We start from the raw sequence: 23,412 nt of genomic DNA, 5'->3' as shown, positions 1-23,412 counted from the left end.
CTAGAAACAAGTAAGTTTTAACTTATGGTTGACCATATTTGTACTCACATAGAGATTCTTGGCCATACAATAATTTACATGATTTTTGTTTTTAGCACTAATTCTCATTTGAGGTTTTTGATTAATCTTTCTCATAAATCATTGCATAAGTTAACAGAGTATACAACTAAACCCCTAGGCTAGGAGAGGTAGATGGCCTGAGAACCGCCAGCTGCCCATATGAGTTTTAAATTTGGAATGATCATCATTCAGGACATGTCTCTGCTATCATGGCTATGTTTGAATGTATATGCTTTGTAATTGAAATGGTAACTGTATTGTGGTCCTGCTGTTATTGCTCTTACCCATTTACCTTCCTAAACTAGGGTTTTAGTTTTCAACTCGTGCTAGAGAAGGTAAATCTCAAATTGAATGATCAGCCTCATTGCTGTGATATTTTTCAGATTTGGATAATTCTGAGATGGCTCAAATTAAGAATTTATTTCCTTCATAATTCAAGTCTTTTTTGGTATGCAAACCCTTTAATCTAAGCGGTATTATTTTGCATATCCTTATAGTTACACTCACCCTCATTTTCAGACTATAACTCAAACCCATGTTTATATATTGTATATAATACAATATATATGTGTGTTTGTGTTATTATGTAGTTATAAAAATAAATCATAGCTTAACCCTACTGTTATATATTTTTCCCAATCCATCAAGAACTAAAAGTCTGCTAGACGGTGGATGAACAACCATGCTATAAGTACACAGTCATACTGTACTTACTTGGTATGTAATGTTTATCTATTGATAAAATGTTACTGTCAGCTGTTCATTATAACATAGTGTTTTATATATTTCTAGCTATCAGAATTTCCTCATAGTCTTACATTATTAGGCCCCGAGTTTTTACAGCAGTCAAGAAAGAACCCACAGCCGTACCTCATCATGCTTAGTGTGATGTACTCTTCTTCCACAGAAGAAAAATAATCACAGCGAAACATGATAAGGTATGATGTGGTTGTATTCTCATAATATCATCATAAGCTACAACCATATGATAAAATTTTACAGAAAATCATTCCTCAGCTAGACATAATATTGAATGCTGAGATAAAGACTTCTTTTATTGAACACAGTTAACTACAACATAATTGCCTATACCACAATGAACATGAATTTCTTAAACAATAAGGGTTTTACAGCAGAAAGTAGCAAGGAAGAAATGCGTAATTCTCTTCTTAACCTTCAGATTACTCAATACACATTCATATAGTATAGGAAAAACAACCATATGTTTCTAAAATTCCTTTTCTTAATATATCTTTCCTAAATTTTCAATTCAGAGAGAAAGAATGTAACTCAAGCTTTTCTAAACTGGATAATGCAACAAGACTTGAATGGTTCAATGAGATAAAACTTGCTGAAGTTTGCTGTGAAACCCTTCCACTTCATTGACCCATTTTGTGCTTCTACGAGTGAGGGATTCCTTCCAAATATGGTAGCCGTTCAGCTTTAGTGAGTAAGAATGGCAGTATTTTTGTAGAGCTTCCAATATATTCTAGAACAAAAACTCCCGTGCATAATGTCTTCCGCCTTTCAAAAACTGAATGCCTATATGCTTCATGCTAAGGATTAACTTCTCTTTGTCGCCCTAGAAATCACGCCAAAGGTGTTTTACAAGCCTTCACACCAAAAATCCCTTCTGAAATCCTTGTCTTCCGGAAGAAGCAATAAGTCACGCCAAAACGGCCTTCCTGCCATTTGAAGCTTCTAAAAGAATCGCATTCTTTTCATTTCCCTTAATGAAAAAAAATACATGGCGTGAAAAGTTAATTTGCACATATTATTCAATGCTATGCCCGATAATATATTTCAAAGACATTGTTTTGAGCATTGATTAATACGCATTGTATTAAGAATAGGATTGATGTTTTTAATTCGCTACCTTTGCTTTGTGCCACACAAAGTTGCATGGATATGAATACGGATACAAATACGGATATGGTATCAGGTACAAATACGGCCATTTTTTAAGACCCCCAATATGGATACGGCTGGATACATCATTCATAAAAAAACATATACACATATTTATCACATTTTTCTAAGTTATTTGAGGAGATTTTCATTACTTCAAAAGCAATATAGACACATAATTGCTACATAAATAATGATAAGCTGATATAACATTTTACAATATGCAAAATAGCAGAGTTGCATTGGAAGATTACCCAAAAAATGGGTCACTGAAGTAGAAAAAGAACACTGCAGGTCTTTTGATCATTCTAATACCCTCCCTTAATGGTCATTCTATCTACTAACTACCCTACAGAAGACATTGCAAGTCTTTTGATCACAAATGAAAAGAACACTCTGCTGCGGTGGAGACCCTCCCTGGATTTGAAAAGTGTTAAGGACCAAGAATACCAAAATCCATCCAACTTGACGTTGCGTAAACAAACTGAAACTTGAAACCATGATTTTGAGGAAAAATCGGCAAACCCTCCAAAACTGAAGATACAAATCATCATTTTTGTGGAAAAAAATGAACAAAACCTTGAAACTTTGCGTGGAAAGACCCAAAACACCATGTGGTAAGACACCAAACATCAGACATCAGGCGGGAAAACACTAGACAACATCACGTGGTAAAATACCAGACATCACGTGGTAAAACCCTTATTTTTGAGAAAAAAATCAAGCAAAAACCCTCCCATGATTTTTTATGGTGAAAAATCAGAAAACCCACGCAAGTTTTGTAGATGACAGATAATAATTTTTAAGGAAAAAATTCTAAACCCTACGAACAATTTTTGAGGGGAAAAAATGTGAAAACCCTGGGACTTGTAGGACGAGGTTTGGCCTAAATCAATCTGATCAAAGCAACGATATTCAGATATCGTGAACATGCACTGTTTCCAGGTGTTGTGGCAGTTGTTGAACTTCTGTCTGTCTTCCAACATGATGCTGGTCAAAGATGCCATCACGGAAACCGAGGTTGATCGAGGTCAACTAAGTGAAAGCAAGAGACAAAAGAATCTGATTTAAAAAAAAAAATCAGAATAGAAGCAGTTGCTGAAAAAATTGAAACTCTAGAGAAGAATTCTGGCATGAATTCCAAGGCACGAATTTCGAGGTTTGGGAGAAACCTAGAAATGAAAAATTTTCTGCAAACTTAAAACAGCATAAATAGTGCCTAGAAAACACCAAAATCCCCGACGTTCACAAAATTAGTAGAAATTGCAGATTGTTTTTAAATTCCAAGGCAAATTCGCTGGCTTAAAATTCAAGGCACAAAAAACGAGGCACCCAGAAAAATCTGAGACCAACCCAAAAAAGCTCTCGAAAAACCCACCAAGAATCTGAAATCAAAATACATCCGACAGCTCAAAAATAGAGTTATGAAAAACGATGCACTTAAAAAAATCTGACGACGACCCAGTTGAGGTCTCGAAAAAACACCAAGAATCTACAACCAAAATAAAATTTCGACTTGAACTGAAGGGTCAAAACCCTAGTCAAAAATTGCAGAAACCCTAGGAAAATTTTCAATCTCAAAAAAAACCTTCGGGTTGTAGGCCCGAAAATCTCCAGAACCCTAAAAAAAACATGAACTGCTGCCCAACACAAAGAAATTCGCCCACGAACCAGAAACCCTCAAAACCCTCGAAACCCTCAAAAAGCCTTCAAAAAAGCAAAATCGTTTTTTAATAAAAAGACTAACAAAAAAATCTGGAAAATATTCCAGAAAGAAGGCCATGAATTTTTATTAAAAAATTCGCCAAACTTTAAAGAATCCCATTGATCCGCTCTAATACCATGAAAAATAAATTGAATGAATGATTCAATAATCGGATATTCTATTCAACAATATGCAAGCATATATAAAGAGATTACAAGGACGATCTAAATTAAGAACAAGTCGTTTAAAGTGAACTGCTAAAAAGCTAAACGCTAAATAAAGCTTAAAAGCTAATTAACTAAAAAGAAAAAGCTAAATGCTAAATAAAGCTTAAAAGCTAATTAACTAAAAAGCTAAATGACCATTAAACAAGGAACTAAATATAGGTGACTAAAATATAATTAAATACTTGATCCAGAATATATAGAACAAAGGGTTGCGGGGGATCCTCTTCCATCTGTCCAATGGTCGCAGAAGGAATGTACGCCAATCTTTGATAGATTTCAGTCTATCCTTGCCAACACCAATGCTTGGTTGAAAAGCAATAATGTTAAAACTGTAAAGATTAAGGTTGGAGCAAAGGATGATGCAACGGGACCAGTTGGGTGTAAGTCTGAAGTAAGAGTCAAGTTTAAAGAGGGTGCTTCTTCCTCCGGTACTAGAATCAAGCTAAGAGTTAGTAGAGCTTTGGTTATTCCTCCAGAAGAGGTATTGTTGAAAGGAAAGGAGAAGCCTCAAGTGCAAATTCAGGTCATTGACCTTGAGGATGAACAACAAGAGAAGAAAGCTCTAGAATCTCCTACTACTTTGAACTCAGATTCTCCTCACACGGCCATTTACCAAATGTCTTTGGGCCCCCCTATGTCTCCAATAGACACAAATGTTGATTCTTTCTCTACCGTTCATATTGATCTTGTTGTGCCAAGTGTATCCACTTACACTGTTGTTTCATCATCAGTGGCAGAATTATCTATGGATGCCTCACATGACAACTTGGAGAATGTTTTTGATTTTAATCCTTCATATGCCATCCTATCAAGTATGTCACTTCTCGAGATTGACACCTCTGCCATAAGCTTTAATAAGTTCATGACTGAAGCCAGCCATGACGTGTCATCTGACCAAACACTTGTTGCTGTTTAGACCGAGGCCTCTCCTAGAATGACAACTGTAGTATAGTTTGAGCATGTTTCTACTCAAACTGCAGTTGTTGTTATTGAGGCATGTTCGTTAGATTTGCCACCATGGTTGAGTACAATCACTCCAAAGAGGAAGGAGTAGAAAATTTTGCTTGATGTGTTTGACTTTTAGCAGCTTAGAAAATCCAAGCCAAAGGTTGCCAAGAGAGCCAAAACAGTTTCACAAGTGGTTGTGGATAGCAATAAAATGAAGTAAGTGGAGGTGGCAAAACCTCTTATTGATAAGCCACAAGAGGAAATGCAGCTATTTGATTACAAGTTCACGAGAGTGGAACTAGGAAAACAAACACATGCTGGAAGGATGCATGATGTTCAAGATTCTTTAGCTTCACTAGTTCAGAGTTATGATGAGCTTTTAGCAAAGAAGGACAAGCTCAAGGATGAAAATGCTCAACTCATTTTAGTGATCCAAAAGATTACTAAATCTTCTGAAAAGATTGATCCCCTGACTTCTTCCATTTTTGAAGAATCCATTAAACAGGTTGAAAGAGCTCTGCAGTGTTGGCGGCACGTACTCAGCAGGTGTATGAGCTCCGTGCCCGCCTGGCGACCCAGACACCGACATCTCACACTTCTACTTCAGGGACGCTTTCTCAGCCCCCTCCCTAGTCTTTTAGATATATTGTGTAGGTTGCATTATCTCCATTTTTGTAAGTCGCCTGGAGACGACTTTTCTTTTTGGGGGGGATGATGTTGGCGGCATTATTGTACACGGGAATAACATTAGTTAATTATGTGTAATTGTTTTGGTTAGTTGGCAACCGAGGGGTGGAAGTTGCGGTGCGACGGTTGGCGCTCGCACCCCCTCGGTACCCTTTTATACTTCGGAATGTAACTTGTAACATACACTTATTATGAATAGAACATCTGATATACTTTGTCTGACATTTACGGCATTATTCTGCATTATGTTCTTTATGTCTTAAGTTATTCACCCGAGAGGGCAAACATGCAGAAGGCAAAAGCTATTGATTCTTGGGTAGATCAACTGGTAGATCGAAGTGCTCAAGTGGTGAAGAAAGCTTTACAGGTATTGGGCAATGTGAGAGCAGCAAAAATGAAGCTAAACTAGACTTTTGAAGCTTTTAAGCAAAGTCTGAAATCTATTGAAAAATATTTGAAAATTTGGCATGAAATGGATCAAGTAAAGTTGGAAATCCTGTGCAACAACACCGTGATACCAAATAGAGAAAGGTACATTGAATTTGAAGAGCTTATGATCAATAAATCTTTAGTTGTCAAGGACCTAATCAAAGATATAGAAGCTGCTTAGGAATTGAGTATTGAACCTGGAGCAGGACATTATTTCTAGTTTTGAGAAAATGTCCTGCAAGATAGTAAGTCAAGATGAGGAATTGCTTCCTGAAAATGTAATACTTTCTGAGTTAGTGTCAATACTTCATCAGGAGCTTGAATTTGAATAGTTTACGGTGGCTTCAATCAATAGATTTGTAAATTGGTAGGACTTCCTTGATAAGATGCAAACTGTTCTTGAGGAACACAGAGTGGCAACAGTAAGTTATTCCGATGTCATCATCAAAACAGTTGTTGTTGCGAGAAATACAATAGGTCGAAATCCTGATGAATTGCAGGAATCAATTAGCAAAGTCCAAGCTTTCATGGCCAAGAATAGAGAAGGACAAGAAGTGTCTCTTGACACTTGAATCATGTCTTTGTTTTGTTGTAGAACGTTTTTCCCTTTTTGACAAATTGCATGTAATATTAAAACTTGTAACTACAAGTAGTCACTTTACTTGTATTCTTGTAACTTGTAATTACGTGTAAACAAATTACAAGTTGAAAGACAATAGGACTGTAATTTGGAATAAGTTATAGTTAGCTGTGGAATATGTGTCAGTTAGTTGGACTTCTTCCACTTTTTGCTCTTAGCCCCTCTCCTATTTATATTGGAGGGTGATCTATGTACTTTTTATCTTTTTGACAAGCAAGAAAACTCTGTAGAAATTTACAATGATAAAGACTTTGTGTTTTATACTTGTAAATTGGATTCTCAAGCGATATAAAGAGGACATTTGAATTACAAACTTTGTGTTGAGGCATTGTCCATATATTCATTGTGTTCCTATGTCACAGTGATATATTTTTCTGCATATACTTAGATTCTAGTCAGGTTGTTGGAAAAAGCTTTAATCTAATTTCTTGTAGACTTTGTGCTGCAAATATTGAGGATTAAATTAACATAGTTAAGTGTTCATAATAGAGAAAAGTTACAAGACTTTGTGGTTGTAATTCTTCCTATTCATAGTAGTTTGGGAGTGCATCATGTTAATAGACTTTGAGCTGTTGTATGTTGTACGTTGTACGTTGTTATCATACTAATCATTTTAGAAGGTTGATAGGATAGTAGAAGAGTTGAAGACTTTGGGCTTCTATTTCTACATTCCCGTCTCAGGGAAGCAACGAAAGACTTTGTGCTTTCATTGAAACTTTGCTTCCTTTTATAAGCATCTTTATAATTGTTGAAATTTCTTAAGTTCATGAATTTGTTACTCTAGTTGCAGTTTCTTTTCTGAAAAGAGAAAAGAATGTTGTCTCGCCCAAGTTAAAATAGTCTTTATAAGTTATAGTTAATTTGTAATAGTTAGAAGACTTAGAAAAGGGGGAGCCTTCCCTTAGAATTAGGAGAGTTTTTAACTCACACGCTGTGGCTGAAACTATAATTTTGCATGCCTTCCCAGGTGTAGAAAATTTTCAACCAACACTAGTGTTCATTTTTCACCTTTTGACATTTGAAACATCCTGCTAGAAATCTCGCAACATCATTCTTCATTCCTTTGCAATAATATAAAGGTTTAATAACTGCCAACATCTTTGTCCAACCTGGATGTCCGGAGTACGGTGCTAAATGAACCTCCTTCCAAACCAATTTCCTTAATTAAGGAGAGTTTGAAACATACATTCTTCCTTTGTATCTCAAAAGTCCATTTGACTCGATGTTGAATTTATCATATTTGGGATCTTGAGAGTCGACTCGTAGAGCCTCTTGAACTTGATTGTAATAATCATCTCCTTCCAGATTTTGCAGAACTGAAAAACTGAAATCCATGTTCACAGTTATTATCGATGATAAATGCCTTCGACGACTAAGAGCATCTACTACTTTGTTTTCCTTGCCCTTGATATAATCGATCTCAAAATCATAACCAGAGATTAGCTTCAACTATCTTCTCTAGCAAGCATTTAAATTAGGCTGGGTGAAGATGTATTGTAATCTTTTGTGGACTGACCTAAGTTCAAATGTTTTTTTCATTAAGTAATGTTGCCACATCTGAAGAGCATGTACAATGGATGCCAACTCTAGATCGTGGTGTGCGTAGTTTTGCTCATTTTTTTTAATTTTTTGGATTCATAAACTATCACCCTCTTGTCCTACATAAGGACTCCGCCTAGCTCTTCACCAAATGCATCTGTAATAACCACAAAATGACCTTCAGAGTTTGGCACTTTTAAAATTAGTGCAGTAGTTAACTTTTCTTTCAGATATTCAAAAGCTTTCTGACATTTTTCCGTCCATTCAAATATTTTCCCCTTCCTCTGTAGGGTAGTAATAGGATGTGCTATTCTAGAAAAATTTATCACAAACTTTTTGTAGTAACCTGCCAATCCCATGAAGCTTCTTACCTCCTGTACGTTTCTTGGAACTGGCCATTCTGGTATGGCTTTTATCTTAGATGAGTCCTCTGTTATTCTCTTGGCTGAAATGATATGCCCTAAATATTGTACTTCCTAAAAGGTGCATTTGGTTAGCTTCCCATAAAGCTTATTTTCTCGTAACTGATGTAGAACTATTTGCAGATGTTGTAGATGCTCTTCCTCATTCCTTGAGTAAATTAGGATATCATCTAGAAATACTAACACAAATTTGTCCAAGCAATCCCTAAACACATTGTTCATTAAATTCATGAATGCTGCTTGGGCATTGGTGAGCCCAAATGGTAAAATAGTAAATACATAGTGCTCATACCTTATTTTGAATGCTATTTTATGGATATCCTCCTTCAATCTTAATTGATGATAACCTGACCGCAAATCAATTTTGGAAAAGACTGCAGCCTCTCTCATCTGGTCGAATAGGTCATCAATTCTCAACAAGGGGTACTTGTTTCTAATGGTGACCTTATTCAACATATGGTAATCAATGTATAGACGTAAAGTCCCATCTTTCTTCTTTACAAAAATCACAGGGGCTCCCCAAGGTGATACAACAGATTGGATTAATCTCCTACTGATAAGTTCCTGCAATTGTGATTTTAACTCCATCAACTCCATAGTTGTTATTCGATAAGGTACTTTAGACACAAGTTCTGCCCCTAGTACTAAGTCTATGGAAAAATCAAACACTCTCTTAGCTGGCAAACCTGGTAAATCCTCTGGAAAAACATCCTAATAATCTCGAAGGTAAGCGTACTTCTCAGCAAATGTTTCCCCCTTCCCTTCTATTCTCACACTCTTCTTCTATATGCATGTCCATTTCATACATCATCATGTCATCATGATACGTAGCCGCTTTATATTCCCTAATCTCTTCCATTTTGACTGCAAACATTTGGCACCCTTTCTTTTTGCTTCTTTTTAATTGCATAGTGGAGATTTGTCTCACCCCGATCCCATGCTAAATTCCTTTAATATGCACTTTGTTTCCAAGGTCATCTAGACATTACACCATTTTAGAGATATAGTCTACCTTAGCCCTATGCTCCCATACCTAGTTCATACCAAGGATCACATTGTAGGAGCCCAAGGGTACCACATACAAATTAACTTCTGTAGTAAATCTTGGTAATTCAACACTAGCTTCAAACAAACACTACTCTATTGAAGCTCTTGTTTGATTGCATATTCTATGGTCTAGGACTTAGCCATGAAACTAGTTCTCTTAGGAAACCTACTTAACAATTTAGGAGATATAAAACATCCAAAGGCATTGGTGTCTATAGGAACAAATATGGAATTTCCATAAAGCAAACCTATCGTCTCTATAGGTGTAATTTGGTATTCAGCCCGCTTGTTATCCACTACCACATGTATATGTTGCTGGAAAGCTATTTGTTGAGGGGGTAAGGGATTTTGTTGTTGCTGACTCCCTTGAATTTTTGTTGGGCACTGATTCACATAATGATCATCTCTACAGGTGAAACACCCTCCAGGTGGTCCTCTATTTTATGTTCCTTTGTTTGCAAAATCTCCATCCTTCCTATGATTATTGATCCTTTTATGTCCTTCTTGAAATACGGTTTGTTTCCTTTGAATCCCTTTCTATTGAACTTTTGAGAGGATTGGTTCGAGGTAACCTTCTTGCGACTTCTATCTCAGTAGGAGTAATCTCTCTTCAACCTCTATTCCTGCTCGATAGCCTTTTCATAGGCCTCATTCATTGTCCGTGGTGTAAGAACGCTTATTGCCCCTCCTATCCAATGATTAAGCCCCATGACAAACTTCCTATGAAAGTTCTCATCTTGTTAAAACCGAGGTATGTGCTTAAGCAATTTGGTGAACTTTTCCTAGTATTTGTTAACAACTAACTCTCCTTGACTAAGGTTTTGGAAGTCCAACAACTTTTCATCCTAAAACAACTATGGAAGCCATCTTTGTCTAAAGACACCTACAAACAACTCCCAAGTGATCTCAGTTATCTTTAATCCTAATTCCGCCTTCTTATTCTCCAACCATGTCGCTGCCTGTCCTGATAGTTGATAGGCCTCCCAGGCTGCCTTAGAGTTATTGGACAAGTTTCAAATTTCGAAGTATTTCTCCATTTTTGTGAGCCATGCTTCAGCAACATCTCCAGATGCAGAACCCTTGAATTTTGGTGGTTTAATTTTCATCATATTGTTAGAGAGCTCATGTGCTAATTGAATTTTTGAAATGATCCACCCCTAGATCTCAAATGCTGGTCTAATTTTTTTTTTCTTTTTTTTTCTTTTTTCTGATTTTTAGGTTTTTTTTTGAGTTTTTGACAAATAAGACATGATTGCAATAATGGAAATATTCTGAAAATTCAAAGAACTGAAATGGAGCAGCAAATAATAATTTATTTGACTCTTTTGGGCATCAAAGAGACAATGTACATACCCGAAATTTAGTTGCAGATCTGCATACAAATCTGATCTACTCTTAATGAATTCAAAACCCTACACTGGCTGATGTAAAAATGTATGTTTGGGTCTAACTTGCTGACCCCAACTGGTACGGCCAGGTTTGATGTAAGTGCAGGTCTGAAACAGCACGTAAACTTTGTCCAAAGAGTGCCTCCAAGTCCCACGTGGTTTTATAGCTGGTGTACGGTCAGCCTGGGAAAGGTACAGTCTGCCTAAAGCTGCTGCACTAATGGATCTGCAAACAAATTTGCCTCAATCTGCCCTTGAACGATTGAAAATCTCTGCTGATTTCCCTTCAGATCTGAACATTGAAGGCTTCCCTGCAATTCTCTGAATGATGTAACCTGTAGGATTGCTCTTGGGTGATCTTCCACCCCTGTAAGCACTCCAAAATTGTGAAGAATTCCTTCTCCTTAATCAACTTCTGAAACCCTTTGCTCTAGAACTTTAAAATCACAATTCCAAGCTGAAAAGGAAAATGTCAATGATGTCGAATAGAAACTCCAAACGTTTCTTTTATCTTTCCCGAATTTGCACATACCCTTTTTTAGGGTTCCTTGGCATCTTCTGAAATATTCTTTCTAAATGTGCTAAAGAAGATGCTTCCCCAAATGGTTCGAACCCCTTCATGAGCATATCTTTTAAATTTATTAAATTATCCTTTAAAGAAAACCTTGTGTCAACTAGGTTGCACGACTCCCAAGGTGGTATACTTATTAAATCACTTTATTATTATAAGTTTATAAAGTGACTTTATTAAAAAGCACGCTATTTTATTTAATTGGAATATTAAAGTTATTACTTTAATATCCCAAATTTATTCTGAAACCATAACCAGACCTCTCCTACCGAATTCTGATGATGCCACTGGTACTCGGGGTGATGTCTGGATGTAGCAGGTAAACTGCCATTCTCCTAAAAAATTGGAGTCCTCTTAAAAAATAGGGAATTGTCTCTGATCGTTTGAAATTGCTCATCTACCTCCCTGCCAATCTCCCTGACCTTTAGAAGGTCAATAGGTGAACTGTCAGTCTACTGAAAAAATTGCTCATCCAGCTCCCTGCCAATCTCCCAGACCTTTGGAAGGTCAACAGGTGAACTATCAGTCTACTCCTAAAAAAGGAACCCTCCTAAAAAATAGGAGACAATCCTCGAACAACTGAAAATGCTCATAGGGTTTCCTGCTATGCTCTACAGGCTTTGAGTGAATTGTCAGTCCCTCCCTAAAAAATAGGAAACTAGCTTTGAACTCCGAAAATTCCTCATAGACCTCTCCAAAGGATCACAAGACCCTGAAATCGACTCCCTATCCACTGAATTAGCCTACGAGAATCCTAATGATAGGCTAACCTCTGCGAAAAATACTGACCTAGGAAATGAGAACATTACATTTTTCTTGTTATTTCATGTCTAAGGCTTCCGAGTGTTCTTGTTGTTCACTCAGCCTAAAATTTTCTTGTCCATTGAAGTTTCCCCTTAACTAGGTATCATATTCCTCATCTTTGGTTTCTTGTTGTCCTACAAACCTTCTCTTTATATTATCATGCCTTGTTTGCATATTGTTCATGGCTTCCAGAAGCTGTCTCATCATAGCCATAGGGTCATTGATACCCTTTGATCCTCCATGATCATTCCTAGAATTGTCCATATTCTAGTTTTAATCTACCTAAGTTAATAAGATTACTTAAATAGAGAGAATTTACTTAATTTAAGAACATCTATCCATACCAACACAAGTGAAGGAAAGAACATGCATCACAAAAATATACACATCCAAAATTTCAACTTATATTGCTCAAGCCAAAAATGTTTTACATTCTTAAGAATACAAAAATAAATGGTTCTCTATTGACTACCCATGATAGGTTCTTGATCACTAAATTCAGAAAAAAGAACAAGTCTGTATCCTGGAGTGCGTATACGACAATCTTTCGGATTTTCTAGCTCAACTCCTATCACTAGAGGATTCTCGGCCACTGGTTTGTTTTCCAATTGAATTTCTTTAAGAATGGAAGTTCTAACTACCTCTTTACTAGAGGGTGTCCATTCTCGTCTCTCTCTCCGAAGTTGCTTAATGGTTTCAGCTAGAGTTTTAGTATCAGATCGTAAGGTACAACATGAGTAGTCAAATTTAAGTCTAAGTTTCCATAAACGGAAATACACCGAGTCATGGACCTTTTTCCATAAGGTTTGTTAGATCCACATCCTATGAAACACCGACAGACTAGTTTCAGTTTTCTATGATTTTCAGGTGATGAGTCTAAGGTTTAGTGTCAAAGCTGGAGCTCTAATACCACATTTAACAACCACTAAACTTATATAACGAAAAACAGTAAACTATCTTATCATTAAAATAATAAATTAACAACTATCTACAACTTAAGTTGAAAATGAAACAGATAACTAACTAATTGCTTTTCATCAGAAAATGAAAACTAACTATTTCAACTGAAATTAGTTAAACTATAAGAGTAGTTAAGAAGTAATCTTCATATGCAGGAACGAGAAAGATTCAATAAATAATTTTACTCTAACAAGATATAGATAAGAGTTTAGAGATTACAACTCATTAAGCTTCCTTCTGATAATTGGTACAAGCCTTGACATGGTCTAGGTTCAACTAACCCATTGGACTCTCAATCCACAGTCATGTCTATTGACATTAACGGCCATAATGACCCACATGATAATATGACATTAACCAGCCACTTATTAACTGTGACTCATATAACTGACTCGAGTTAGGTCCTAACCATCTATTCATTGACCTTAAGAACAACTAATCAATTAACTCAAGACTTAAGGTAACGACCATAAAGATTCAGATATTCATAGATGGGTTCCATCGAGATTCTATTTTACATTTGCTGTATTTAATGATCAGACTGATTTTATTGAACTGAAAATTGATTTCTTATAGCATGAGTATCTGTTTAATAAATTCGATAGATCACATTAACTTACTTAATCTGCTGATAAGTTTTACTGAATGCTGCTCGATATAGCATGGCATAGGTATGCAAGCAGCCCTTTATTCTTAGGCATTATGCATCAGTTAAGCATCAGTTATGCAAGATAGCATTATCACAGCTTTGCAAGACAAAATAACCATAGGTAAACATGATAGTTTGTACACAGCTAACAGAGCATGATTCTTTCAATTCTTTCTTTTACTTTTAATGAGAATATTTTCACGTATCTTAAGCAATGCACGATTGATATCTCTTTTTCAATCAGATATGATCTAAATGCATTCACGATCCACACGTAATACAAGAATACAAAATAAGAAGTTATCTATAATGGATTCTGTCCTGTCGTGCCATTAACAGGGCAAGCGGACGACATTTCTTCTATATATGTTCTTATTTAACAACAAAATATAATTTGCAGTAATATGCCAATTGGCATTTAAACACATTCAGACTTCATATCATTTAGCTATTCACAATAGAAACGATGCTTCCATTTCAAACAGATTAAGGAATATGACATGCTTGACCTCTGCAAGTTGACAAGTATGCTTCCTCTAGTAAGCAATGTCTGCTGCTCTAGTAAGATATCCATAACGTCAACAAATCTCCACATCTAGATGAGTCGAGGAATGAAAAGAATGAACTCTCTAAGAAACTCGATGCAAGAGTATGATGATGTAGAAGAAAGCAAAAATATCATTTTGTAGGAGAAAATCTCCTAATATCTACTCCGCCATCATGAACGAAAAAGATAATGATCAAGAAGAAGAATCCCCACTTGAATGGAAAGTCTTCAAATAAGAACCCCCCATCACCAAGGTCTACTCATGTAGAATAGTAAAGGGAAAAGAGTTATCGATGGAGCTTGGTTTGTTGGTGGAGGCTCCCTCGAGCTCAACCGATCCATCGATAAAGTGAAAAGAAAGCCTATGTGGCTAGTGGAACCTAGCTTATCCGTGGAGCATGAACTATCGTTGGAGCTTCTTCTAAGCTCCAACGATCTAGCAATGAAGCAAATGGATGTAAATTGGAGGCTTGTGTGGACATGATGTGGCATAGGATAAGGATTATCGATGTAGCTTGTATCATCAATAGAACATTCCAAAGGCTCCAGCGATTCATTGATAGCGCCATTGTGGATATCAAAGGCTTGACAATGGAGCTGAATGCATCGTTGGAACATCAAATGTGTTCCAACAATGAAGCAAATGGATATAAAGTGGAGGCTTGTGTGGACATTATGTGGCATATGATAAGGATCATCAATGTAGCCTATATCATCGATAGAACATTCAAAGGCTCCAGCGATCCATCGATAGTGCCATCGTGGATATCAAAGGCTTGTCGATGGAGCTTAATGCATCGTTGGAACATCAAATGGGTTCCAACGATCAAGTGTTTGATGTGACTTTTATGAATCGTATCGCCAGAGAATTTTCAAACCTCGTTGATGACCATTGATTTTTTTTTATCAACGATGGAGATTTAAACATGCCAACGGCCTAACTGGTAGTGTAAATGCTCACATGAGTTTGCATTAATGAAGTCGAATTGATGAAATATAACAACATTTTTTGCCCAATTCTTGTCACAAATCAAATTGCAAAGTTTTTAAGAGCTCTTGGTGAATGGTGACGAAGAATTGATGGGTTTTCTTGCAGTGTGCAAAGATTTTCTTAGAGCTTTGAAGCAAGTTGGCGTGGGAAAAAATAGTAATTGAATTAAAGCTTTTTCTTTTGTAAATTGGGCTTTTGTGAAGTTGTTAAAAATCGAACCATAGTCAATTAGAATTCACTGCAAATTGAAGATTAATTGAAAAGGAATTTAGGTATCCTTTGCAAACATAAATTTGGTGTAATTCTTGAATTCTTTCAACCCTAGTAGCTCAAATGGCTACTTCATCTAGAGGGTCTACAAAGAGTCAACCTAGGGCAAAATGACGAAAGAAAGACAGAATTTTGTGATGACTTAATCGATCAGCTACCTGGTTTTGCTCAGAGACCAAGACACCATTAGGGTGTTAATATAAACTTGATTGATTTGAGGATATTCAGAGAGGTTGCAAGGATGGTGTGATACCGGATGATGGATATACCTTGTTTAGGTGTCATTATAGAAAAATGCAGAGAAAGATTCTAGTGTGTAATCCCTGGAGACTTGGGATAGCAAAGTTGGTGGTGCCTAATGTATTTGTCAATGTGGAACTGGTCAGGGCCATAGCAAGGAATTATGCTCCAGAGAAAAAGAAGATTTATTTTGGTAATGATGAAGATATGATGGAGTTGTCAAGGGATTATATATGCCATGTTTTTAGGCTTGACACTAGCTTTGTAATGCTTGTTTTTTTTGGTTCTTTCAACAAGGAGTACCACAAGTTTGAATGGGATTATAAAAGAAAATGGCTGCCATCCCATAGACCTAGGAAGAACAAGTAGTTACAGAAGTTTTCTAATGTTGAGAATCCTCCCTTTTTTGTTAATTTGTTTGAAGGATATTTTGAAAAGACCTATGATGCTGCCTGTCAAGTGCTTGGCTACGATGCCCATATGTACATGCCAGCAAAGCATTTGACTATGCATCATTCCTTGAAGAGAAGATAAACAAGGCTCTGGCTGTTGTGAAAAAGGATAATTTTGTTATCCACTGTAAATGGTATTCCCTTCTAAGGCACATGATATTATATAGTGGATGGGATAGCTATATTTGGTAGCCTCCTCTCAATCTGAGACCATATGGAAAAGATTGACTTCTACACCCAGTTCAAGAATGGACTAGTATATGAGACAATGGGTGTCAGCCAGGCCATTACATGTATTTTGAAGAATTCTTTGTTAAGGATGTCTATGGGGGCCTTGGATATCCTTCCAATTGGAGGTTATCTAAAACAATAATGAAATTTCTAAGGCCAAAGGACCTTGAGGATAGAGTCAATATTGAGCATAAGAGGGGTGATTGGTATGCATTTCAAGATTGTACAATGATAAGGGTATATGGATTTGAAGGAATTCCTCACTTTTTGCTTGTAACAGTGCCTGATAGGGTTGCATTCTTGGAAATTGTATAGCAAATGGCTTAGTCTAATTACTTGCATTTCAAGAAACATAGGAATCATCCTTCTTGTGTTCTACGTTGTATTTTGGAGATTTTAGAATCACTGCAAGAGAAGGATATGGTCTGCTTCCTACCAAGGTCAATTATTACAAGCTACCACTTGCTGAGAAAGGAAGAACTTTTGATCCTGAACGTTTCGTTAATAATGCTAAGATTGCATTAGATCTCAGTGGATATGCGCATCATTTCCTTTTGGAAGAGGACCTGATAATAAAGTGTGTTAATTTTCAACACGTGCAAAGAAGATTGGAGATTTGGAATAAAATTCAAAGAGCTGAAAAGTCAAGAATGAGGGCAGACCCTTCCTATCAAGGAGCATTTGTCAATGAAGAAGATGGAGTTAAATGAACTGAATTGCTGATACAAAATGAATCTCAATTGCTTTCAGATTTGCCAATTAGAGCTGCAGGATCTCTATCAATAAGTGTTCCATCAACACCAGCTCATAGTATAAGGCTTGGAGGCACACAAAATGTGACACCATTAAGTCACATCTCTCCACGGGCTACTCCAGAGACTAGTTTTTCCATGGGTGATAATGATGGATGGGAAGCCCCAAGTGGAAGTGAAGTAATGCAAGAGCTGGTGATTGGGGCATCGGAGCCACCTTAGGACAGAATGCAGATAGTTTTTGATCCTTCTGATCATCTCTCTGATGGTATCAAAGTGTTGCATTTATTGCTGATTATGATTTTGTCAAATCTCAGGAATTCAAGGAGAGGAAATAAGGAAAAAGGTAGAAGATATCACTCCTGCCATGCATGCTCAAGTAGTTCCACAATTGTGGAGAGATGTTTAAGAAGAGATGAAGGATATGACTCCATAAACGGGGAGAGCATTAGTTGAAGAAGCAAGATGCATGATTCTACTAGTCTTGGACATATCATCAGCCATTGCCTTTGCTAATATGAGGAGGAATGATAACATTAATATAAAATAGAGCCAAGAATCAGTAGATAAATTATACTTAGGATCAGGTTTTGACCCCTATTCTAACATTCTTGCAATTTGGTCACTGTATCTGCAGGATAAAAGACCAGTTACCATTGAAGTTCCAAACAAGATTGTTGTACATTGTGTTGTGCATAGACTTGAAGACACAAGTGTAGTTGAAGCCGCTGAATTAACTGTTAATGCAATAATGTTTACACAGGCAGCTGTTGAGAAATTGTATGCTGAAAATGAAGCTCTCAAGCAAAGAATCTTGGATTGAAATGAAAGGATAAATACCCACTGCCTTTATCATAGACTGAGTTGGAAAAGAAGTTGATACATGAAACAAATGAAAAAATATAGTCGCAGAAGGAAGTGTTGGAGTTGAGGAAGAAAGAAGAGGAGCTTACAATTGATCTAAAATTAGTAAAGTTTAATATGGCTACAGGATTGATTAAAAGGAAATTTAAGAAGATAATTAAACATGTAGATGTATTATCGAACAAGCATGCTGCAACAAAGAACACATTTGTGGAACAAAGAAGAATTGAAATAAGGTTGAAGTGCATGGAGAAAAATCTGTCTTCCAAAATGCAGTTTATGTTCATCCTAATAGAGCACAAGATTGGTTTTGATCAAGACAATCTTGATAAATTGATAAAGATTAGTGATACCATGAAGGTGATTAAAAACTTATTGAGACAGCACAAGAAATACCATGTGATCATTGTCAAGGAGTTAAAGAGATATGACAAGTTTCATGGATCACCTATGCCATCTTTTTTCAAGGATAATGAAAACGAAAAAAACTCACGAAGAGTGGAAAGGAGAATTTGCTCAAGTATTGCCTGTTATCATCAAAATCATAAACAGTGATGAAGAGAAATTTGTGGACAATCTTAGTTTCCAGCTGGACAAATTATCAATGCTTGAATATGGGATGATGAAGATCAATTCTGCCAACATTACATATGCTAGCCAGGAGTACATAGAGCATTTATCCAAGATAAACTTGTTTAAACAGTGATATGTTTGAACAAAGAAGAGAAGAATGCACTTGAATTATACTTTACCCTGCGTGGAATCTTGCTAGACCTACGAGTCATGGGAATCTACCGATTTGAAATGAAAACAAAGTATATTCAGGTTGCATTTTGATTTGTCATCAAATTTTAGTGCCCTGGTTTCCCATTTTTTATTGTTACTTGTTAGCTTTCTTATGTTTTCTTCAGTTGTTTTTGAGCCAATCAAGTTTGAGGAGATGCTGAATCTTCTTCAAAGTCTGCACTGCATCAAATGCAATACTCCCTCCAAGCGGTGCAAATAAATTTTGTCTAATGTGCTTACAAAGATACCTTGGGTATGTTCTCTCATTTTAAAAGATTGTCAAATGAACATATGACATGTGTACATGGTCTGAAGCTTGACCATTACAAAGGGTTTTGAAATTTTGTATTGGGTAGGTAGAATAGAGTAGTGCTGAGTATAGGTCATAGATTGAATATGCAGACTGTAAATGCTTGATTCTATAAACAAATGTTTGCCAGTTTTTTAAAGTTTCAATGATAATATCATAGTGTTGTCTCCTTTTTTGTACATTCCAATTATATGAATACAATATATCAAGGATGTTTGCATTTGTCATTGTAGTTTTCCCTGTGATTGTGTTATTTGTTCATTGTTTTCTTTCAAGGAGTCAAATTGCTTTGATCAAATTACTGTAATTGTGAATGGAAAATTTGGATCTATAAGTAGAACTTTGTGGTAACATAAGCGAGTTGTTTATGTAAGGCATTAACACATTCAAATCCATTGGTTAGACATAATTTGCTGATAGAAATTCTTTTGTAGTTTCATGTTTGACCCCATGCCCTAGAATAGGAACCGATTTGTTTATGGTTTAATACATTTTCAAAAAAAATCTCAAAAGTCAAAATCATTTTATTTTAATGTTGTTAGGTGTAGTGTAGATTAGGGTTCTTACTCTCAATTGCTAAATAAATGTTGAATAGTGAAGAATAGAGCCAAATATCAAATGAATGTTGAATAATGAAGAATGGAGCCAAATTCTAGGTTAATCAATCTTTCCTTGGTATGTTTTCATTGAGAATTATCTTCTTTACTACAATGTCTGAGTATAGAATGCAGTAGATCATAAGACATCGTTTAGAAGAACCCACCTTGGTCTTGTAGAGCCTAAAGTGTAGAGGATTACAACCTTCAGTTGAATCCTGTTTGTTGGCCATTGATCCAAGAATCTATAGATTGAACATGGCTATTCATAGGAATTCTTGGGCAATCAATTGGAAACACCAACAAACCGTTCAATTCTTTTACTCTATATTTTTCTAACCTCACCCGTTTTCTTTTGGTTATCCTTAAGCTGATGATACCATCTCATATCATATTTTTCAATGTGTCTGGAAAGTAGTCTAATTGATTCTTATCATCAAAGGCACTAATTGTGTTTTAGTAATATTGTCAACAATGAACTATGATCCTTTTCTGTACAAGCAGACATTGGTCAAGTGTGTTCTTTCTTTTTTATGTATAAATCAAGGTTACCAGGAGATGGGGGTACTTGGAGATGCCGGAGACTAGTACTGGTATTGGTACGACTAATTTTAAAAAATAGGAGAAGGGGGTACATGGAGACAACAATTTTTTTAATGTAATTTAATATTTTCCTGAAAATATCATGACAAAGAATTTTGAAAACAAGAACAGCTGAAAATTTAACATTAACTTTAAAATTGAACAAAAATTGAAATTAAAATTGCTTATACTATTGGTACCATAGCCAGTCTAAATGGTTTAGTGAAAGTAAGGTAATATAGGTGTTGAGCATACTCAATATTGTTAGCTAAATAGTAAAGGCAAGTTCTCTTTAGACCATCACTAGATAGGAAATCAGTCTTACAACTGGTTATGTCCCTCTCAAAAAGCCTACATTGTCAGTAGATCCAATCACTATAACTTTGCATGGATTTTTGTCTTCCTATGACACGTTTTCTTTATTAGTTATTTCCCTATGAATTTGCTTTGCTGCAGGCTTATTTAATTTATTTGCCTTCCTTTTTTGCCTTTTATTGCATTTTGCCCAAATCTTTTTGGCGGGAGATGTCAATTTTTGGTCAGGAGACTTTGGGGAAGACAGCCAAAAGCACCCTATGCATTGGGAAGTTTCTGAGGACATCTCCATCTTTGAGATGCGTCTCAGGGGCTAGGAGATGGGTCTCCCAATAACCATGGTATAAATTCTAAAATCTGTATACTTATGAAAGCTGAATTTTCTAACACCATAAATAGTCCTCCATTTGACACTAAATGTTTTCCTAGTTGATTAGGCAACACATCTACCTTAGCTTCTGAAAAATTTATATGCCTTAGGTCAATTTCAACAATAACAACTGTTCTGACCTCTGAACTATTAAGTTCTTTTGTTGCCTTGATAGCTGCCTCTTGGTTGATGGTTTTGATTGACTGAAAACTGAAGTTGCCTATTCAGATTCACAAAAACTACTCTCAAGCTGATGTATCGGGTTCATCAATGCTGACATATATCAAATCAAAATGTATTATTTTAAAATCAACGAGATATATTTGGCATATACATTCTTGACAAAAACATATAATAGACAACAAAAGAAACAATAAAACAACACATGCTAGCAAATATCCTAATGATATGAAGAGCTCAGTTTTATATGAAACAAGAGTTACGACCAAAACTTTCTATAGTACCTTATCCATGTAACTCTTCAAAACTAACAGGTACAGCATATGGTCTCACTTAAAATATATTAGAAGTCTTCATAAGCAGTTACCATTCAGCATTGAAAATGAACAAAGGATGGTTTTGCTGACTAAATGTTTTGAACTTTTGACAACTGTTGCAAAGATGAAGAAACGATTTCTATCTTCTTATTGTATAATATGCAAATGTTAACCTCTTTGTATTATCAATTTTGCAGATATTCACTTATTGGTCTAAGGGAACATATCAAAAAGCGGCCACCTATTGCAACAACTGAGAAAGTTCAACAATTTGTGAAGGTCGGGAAATTCTTGCTCTGTATTAGTAAAAGAAGCATTCAATGCAAGTATTATTCTTTACTTGTGAGGACCTTAAGTGTCTATGGTTTGGATTATGTAGGGGACATGCTAAATTGCATACATACCTTCAAAACTTTATCAAAATTCTATATTCCATCAAGCATAAGCTCTATATTTGAAACATCTGAAAGACATGTCCTTATCCAAATTTTTATATGTTATTGGCCTATTATCTACTTATTTTTCTACATGTTATTCCTCATGATCTTCTTAGTTATCTACCACAAAAAATATAGAAATGGTGGTGTTTGTTTTTGGGAGAGCTTTAGTTGTTCCTTCCTTTCACGTTCCATATGCCTCCTCATCATCATCAGTGTAGCCATCTTGCAGTCCACTGGCTTTGATCTCTTCTAAATGTGATCCAAACAGTCCCTTAGCATGCAACTTTTGATAGTACTTGTTTAAATGAGATAATAGCACCCAAGTGGGCAAATATGGCCTAAGATTAACTTTGGCGGTTAAGTTTCTATAGATTTAGTTATTTGTGTTGGGTATGGGTGTACCTGGTCGCCCAATGTATGTGGCAAGCCTTCAGTGTTAAAGAAATAACTTCATTTCTTGCTTGTACAAGGGCTTCTCTGCATAGATTTGTACTGAGCTACATTGACCTGTATGTGTAAAATTCTTCAGTTTTGGACATTCTCAGAAAGTTTTATCTAACCCCCTGACAATAACTTCTTCTGAAGAAATGCATTTTATATTGCAACTGAGAATACAAAAAATTAAATAGTTTGCTTTCTCTATACATTATATTCTTCATGGCAAATTTATTTTTCATGAATCCAACAAGTTATTTGGGTTTGGCAAAATTAAAATGAAAACTCTTTGTAAGTTTCTTAAATTGTCAAAATCCAAACTTTTCATGGCATACGAGATAACTTATCGAAAAGTAGAAATTTTCAACAATAGAAAGGAATTTTATAAAGATAAGAAACAAGATGAGAAATACAATATATTTATGATGGATAATTTCATTATATAGCCTTTATAGGCAACACTACATATACTAAAAATAATAGAATGAACTTTATCCTTTATATATTAGGCTGTATAGAACTCCTCAACAAAACATTACATGCAATACTTTATTCTCAATTTTCAGAACTGTCAAAATCAGTGGAAAGATACCTTTCCGCCACCAAAACTCTTAAGAAGACATGACATTAAAATAAAATTACATTTATTAAATGTTTGTTGTTTATTTGTAGTGCTTCTAAACTATATGGCCAAGTCGTGGTAGAGATAGTAGAATAATGGCCATTTTGAACTATGGGCTCAAAATAATC

At 35.8% G+C, this 23,412-nt stretch overlaps 1 protein-coding gene across 3 annotated transcripts in view; it reads left to right on the top strand.

The window, feature by feature from the left end:
* The window catches only part of LOC131066316 (uncharacterized), a 127,547-nt gene that overhangs the window by 59,981 nt on the left and 44,154 nt on the right, over positions 1-23,412 (top strand). For all 3 annotated transcript variants that reach the window (XR_009111649.2, XM_058001053.2, XM_058001052.2), the window contains exon 6: positions 21,985-22,066. Coding sequence is in view for 2 of the 3 variants with exons in the window: in XM_058001053.2 (XP_057857036.2) it covers positions 21,985-22,066 (82 nt within the window). In the remaining variant the exon portion in view is untranslated. The remainder of the gene's footprint in view (positions 1-21,984; positions 22,067-23,412) is intronic.

The sequence above is a fragment of the Cryptomeria japonica genome, chromosome 8 (assembly GCF_030272615.1).
Source record: "Cryptomeria japonica chromosome 8, Sugi_1.0, whole genome shotgun sequence".
In the NCBI taxonomy this organism is placed as follows: Eukaryota; Viridiplantae; Streptophyta; class Pinopsida; order Cupressales; family Cupressaceae; genus Cryptomeria; species Cryptomeria japonica.
This window is presented reverse-complemented; position numbering and strand designations above follow the sequence as displayed.